The sequence below is a fragment of the Parus major genome, chromosome 11 (genome assembly GCF_001522545.3).
Source record: "Parus major isolate Abel chromosome 11, Parus_major1.1, whole genome shotgun sequence".
Lineage (NCBI taxonomy): Eukaryota > Metazoa > Chordata > Aves > Passeriformes > Paridae > Parus > Parus major.
Genome location: NC_031780.1, coordinates 2,368,269 through 2,372,873, shown reverse-complemented (window position 1 = coordinate 2,372,873; position 4,605 = coordinate 2,368,269). Strand labels below are relative to the sequence as shown.

Here is a 4,605-nt window from a genome sequence, read left to right as displayed (position 1 = left end):
AGGGTTTTCAAGTTTAGGGTTTTCAAGTTCAGGGTTTTCAAGAGCTTTTTTAAATGTGCTCACATAACATCGAGGCGCTTCCTCTTTTTTAATTTTCTTTTCGTTTTTTGGCACGCAAACCCCCAAATCCCCAGGTAATAAATGCCATTCCCAAAACCCAGCTGGGGCAGAGAGCTGCACTCAAAGGAGTTTCTCCTGCTTGAAAACTCCTCCAAAATTATCCGAGGGCACCTTACCTCCTGCAGCAGCGTCCTCTCGTATTCCTGCAGCTGCTGCTGGAAGCCGGGGTTGGGGCTGACGTAGGAGCGCACGGCCTTGGTGGCAGCCAGGCAGCTCTCCCAGCCCAGCTCTGTCACTGTCATCAGGTAGGCCACCAGGATGGTGGAGCTGCGGGACACCCCAGCCAGGCTGGGATGGCAGGAGGAGCCGTGTCAGGGAGAGCATCCCGCAGGAATCACCCCTGGGATGCAGATTCCCTGGCTGGGCTGCAAGCAGGATGGGTTGGGATGGGGTAAGGAGCTCTCTCAAGGCTGCTGTCACAGCCCCTGTCACCTCCTCAAGCCTGTCCCACGTCTTGGGCACTCAGGTGGTCAGTGCAAGGACCACCCATCCCTGGGAAATCACCTGTTCCTTGAAACTGATGAAATCTTCCCCAAAATTATTGTTTCTCTGTCTCTTCCCCTTCCTTCATCCCACCCCGTCTCAAAAGCAAAGTTTCTCCTTAAATGAGCACCTGGATATTGGAAATGTGGGGTTTCCAGGTGAGTTTTGATTCAGCTTTTGCAGAGGAAGGTTGGCATCAATTCCTTGATATTTGGACCAGGGTTGCTCATCCCAGCCCAAGGCAAAGAGGGGAAGGACAGAGAATCTCCAAAAGGTGAGAATTGTTATTTAGCTTCCCAAAAAAAACCAATGGATCCAAAAGTGAAGACCTTCCCATGGCCCTCCTTGCTGTTCTGTGCCTCCTCCTCTCCTTCCTCCCCCTCCCCAGTGGTGCTCCACACCAAGGACACTTTTTGGGAGCCCATCCCCAGCTCCCAGAGGACGGGTGGGGTGTGAGGGGGTCACAGCAGCTCTCACCAGTGCACCAGGCAGCCTCCCCCTGCGAGCCGGCACTCGTGGATGAACTGGATGCACTCCTTGAAATGCTGCAGCCTGCAGGGAGAGAGGCAGGTGAGGAGGGAAGGGCTGGCCACCCCTGCACCCTGCAAACAGCAGCACCGGCGCTCCCAAGGCTTTCCCACCACCCTGGGGCCACCAGCGTGGGGTGGGAGCAGAGATCCTTCCTGTGCCAGGTGAAGGAAATGACCTGGGAGACATCCCAGAGGTTTTCCTGCTTCCTGAGGGATGGAGGAATGAGGGTGATGCCATCAGAGAAAGCAGCTCAGCCCCAGGGGCACAGCCTGCAGGGAAGGGTGTCACCCTGTGCCCAGGGGACACAAACCCTCCGTTATCCTGCCTCACCCCTCCTTCCCAACAGTGCCAAAAACACCTGCCTCCCTCCAGGGAGATGGAGAGGAGCCAGCAGGGAGGGAGAGGGAGGAGGAGACATCTTGCCCCTACCCACGGGGAGGCACAGAGAGGCGAGCACAGCACAGGCACGTCCATGGATTGCTGCCTGCATCCCCAAAAGCACAGCCAGGAGCTGCTGGGAAAACAGAGGCAGCACATTCCCCCAAACCAGAGCATTTCACGGCAGAACGGGGCAGGTGGGAACCTTCCTGCTGGAGACCTGGAAAACAGGATAACTGATTCCACGTGTACTGAGTGGACAGCTGGGTGTTCGTGGACAGGCTCTGGTGAGACAAATCCCTGCAGCTCATCCCTGGATGGGATTCCAGAAGCTGTTGTAACGCTGAGATCCCACGCTGAGACACATTTTCCTCTCTTTCCAATAAAACCTGACCATCCCTACCCTCCCCCTCAGCCACACCGAGCCCTGGGGCAGTTTTGAGGCAGAAAATTTGCTTCTGGTCACTTTTGCTGCTGGTGGCCTCCTGGCCCCCCAGCCCTGGGTTTTCCAGGAGGAGAAGAGGGCTCCTTTGGCAGCATCTCTGCTCCGGCGCCGGACTTCCTCTGCTCCGCGTGACGGGGTGGGTGTGAGCCCACGCAGCCTTCCTGATTTCTCAGAAGCCAAGGCATGACCTCCCGCAGTTATTCCCACTCTGTTCCTTGCCAAGAGAGCTGGTTTCCCTCTGGGAACTCTCCAGAACCTCCTCCATCCCTGCCAGCCCATGGAAGAGGCTGCTCTTCACCCTGCCTTGGGAGCGCTGGGCTCGGCACCTTCTAAGGAGCCAAAAAAAGATGAATTTATTCAGGAATAGCAGAGGGTTCTGCTTCCCAGGAAAATGAGAGATGGGGGAGTCTCTGACGTCGTGATCAGGCTAAAAGTACTGAGTCTCTCATTCCTGGAAGGAGATGTCAGCCCGAGGATCCTCCAGCAAATGGAGCATCACTGTTTGAGAGGATTTTCCCTGCCCAAAGCTCATCCCAGGGGATTTCCCTGCTCGTCCTGCCGATCTTCACAGAGCACACAACATCCCCCAGGGCCTGCAGGTGCTGCCCACGCAGCTCCAAACACTCCAGACCCCCGTGCTCCCCTTCAGCCCCTCGGCAGGACCAGCAGGAATGTTCTTCGCTTGCAAGGACGCGATGCTCGTGCCTCCAGCCTGCATCCCTGTCCCAAGCCATCCCAAAGGAATCTGGCTCCCCCATCCATCCTCACCCACTCCAAGGGTGGCTTTTTTTCCAGAGGGAAAGCTCTGCCTGTGCTTTTCCAGCCTCAAAGCGTGGGATCAGGGAGTGGAATTGCAGTGCTGAGAGCTGCCGAGCTCCCGAATCACAAGCAGGACACAAAGTTCACCAGGATTGTGAAATCCAAGGCATAAACTGACAAGCAGAAAATAGTTTCTTGAATAACTCTTCCTTCCTGCAGGCAGCCTTATCTTAATTTTTTTTTTCCCCCTTGTTATTTTTTTTTTTTCCCTTTCATAGACATGCCAAAAACGCAAAGAAATGAGCGAAGGGAAAAAAAAAAACAAAACCAAAAATCCCAGTTCTTGCTGAGGCAGGGTTTTCTTGTAAAGCTTCTCTTTCCGCTCAGCGGGAGCATGAGCAAGCAGAATTCCACCCCCGGGCACGGCTGCTCCCAAGGATGCTGGAAAAAACAGCACCTCCACAGGCAGAGCCTTGGAAATTAGGTTTTGATGCTTTTTAGGGTTTGGTTGGAGAGAAGAATACCGTGGATTTGCCAATTTGCTGGTGCAAATGGATGATTTATGGGTGCCCGTCACCCAAAGCAGCAGCATCCCACAAAATCCTGGGAATTCCTCCCAGCTCCTCTCAGCAGCTTCATCTCCAAAACAGCATTCCAAGAGTTATGAGCATCTGTGCTTTATATGGTGAAAAAAAAATTGTATTTTCATAGATCTCTCTTTAAAAAAATGCCTGGAAGACTGACACAAATCATCTTTGTCACACTCCCAATTTTCAATCCTTCTCAGTGGAATGATTCTGAAACTTGATGAAAAATTACATTTCCTGACTGCAAATACACATTAAAAATAGATTTTAAGCCCTAAAATGTTATTTACCAGAGAAAAATGAACCCCAGCTTCTGGGAAGCTCAGGGATTATGTGAAATTTCACAGCATGAATGGACTAAACCTTCATCCTGCAGAACCCGAGCTTTTATTGACCAGCAGCTGCCAACAGGAAAAAGGATGGGAAATCACTTACAGGTTTTGACTGGATGAATCTGAGGCCGAGATACACAGATAGGTCATGTCCTGCAATACAAAATAAAATAGTCATGAAATACCTCCAAGAACTGCAACATCTTCCATTTCTCTTTTTTCTTTTTCCTTTCTCAGTTGACCTTGAGGGGAGAAGAAAGCTGAAAACCACTTTGGGGTTTGCTGCACTGCAATGGATGGATGCATCCATCCCACCCCAAGTGATTTCGTCTCAATCCCACAGGACAGGCTGTGGGGACAAATAAAATATTCAGGAGTCCCCAAAACACAGCCAGGGAGCCCCAAACTCCACCAGGAAGACGTGCACTGACAAAGCCACTCTCATCAATGAGTTATTTCCTCCCTGTCCTTTTAATACCCCATAAATCATCTGCTGCCTGCTGGCCTGGGTCAGATTACTTTCCTCTCCTTAAAACATCGCTTCCTCGATCCTCCCTGTTTGGAGCTAAATTTAGATCCTTTTTATCTGGGGGTTGGGTTTTGTTTTTTAATCCTTTCTTAGCCAAACAAGGGGGAAATCCTGCAGCCAGAGTGCCAGAGATTGCCCCATCTCCATCAGGTTGCTCCTGGCTCAGGCAGCCCAACCCCCTGGCCCAGAAGGCTGGGAAAAGTGGATTATTGAAGGAAGGAATGGGCAGAGCAGGATGGGCACAGGATAATTCTGTGCTGGAATGACCCAGGTTGGAAGGATGAGCACGGACAGGCTTTCCATGCATCTCCTCATCCACAGCTCCATGCCTGGTGCCACCCCAACATCTCCCCACGCTGGGAAGAGCCAAAATCCATCGTGGAGAGGCCAAAATGACCTCAACCCAGCGCAAACCCCGACCCACAGCTCCCAGCCCCACAC

General features: G+C 52.3%; 1 protein-coding gene across 1 annotated transcript in view; it reads right to left on the bottom strand.

The window, feature by feature from the left end:
* LOC107209604 (dual specificity protein phosphatase 22-A-like) overlaps positions 1-4,605 on the bottom strand; it is a 16,264-nt gene that overhangs the window by 7,215 nt on the left and 4,444 nt on the right. The window contains exons 5-7 of the mRNA XM_015639513.1: positions 3,739-3,788; positions 1,081-1,155; positions 237-408 (exon numbers count right to left, since the gene is read on the bottom strand). Of these exons, the coding sequence (XP_015494999.1) occupies positions 237-408; positions 1,081-1,155; positions 3,739-3,788 (297 nt within the window). The remainder of the gene's footprint in view (positions 1-236; positions 409-1,080; positions 1,156-3,738; positions 3,789-4,605) is intronic.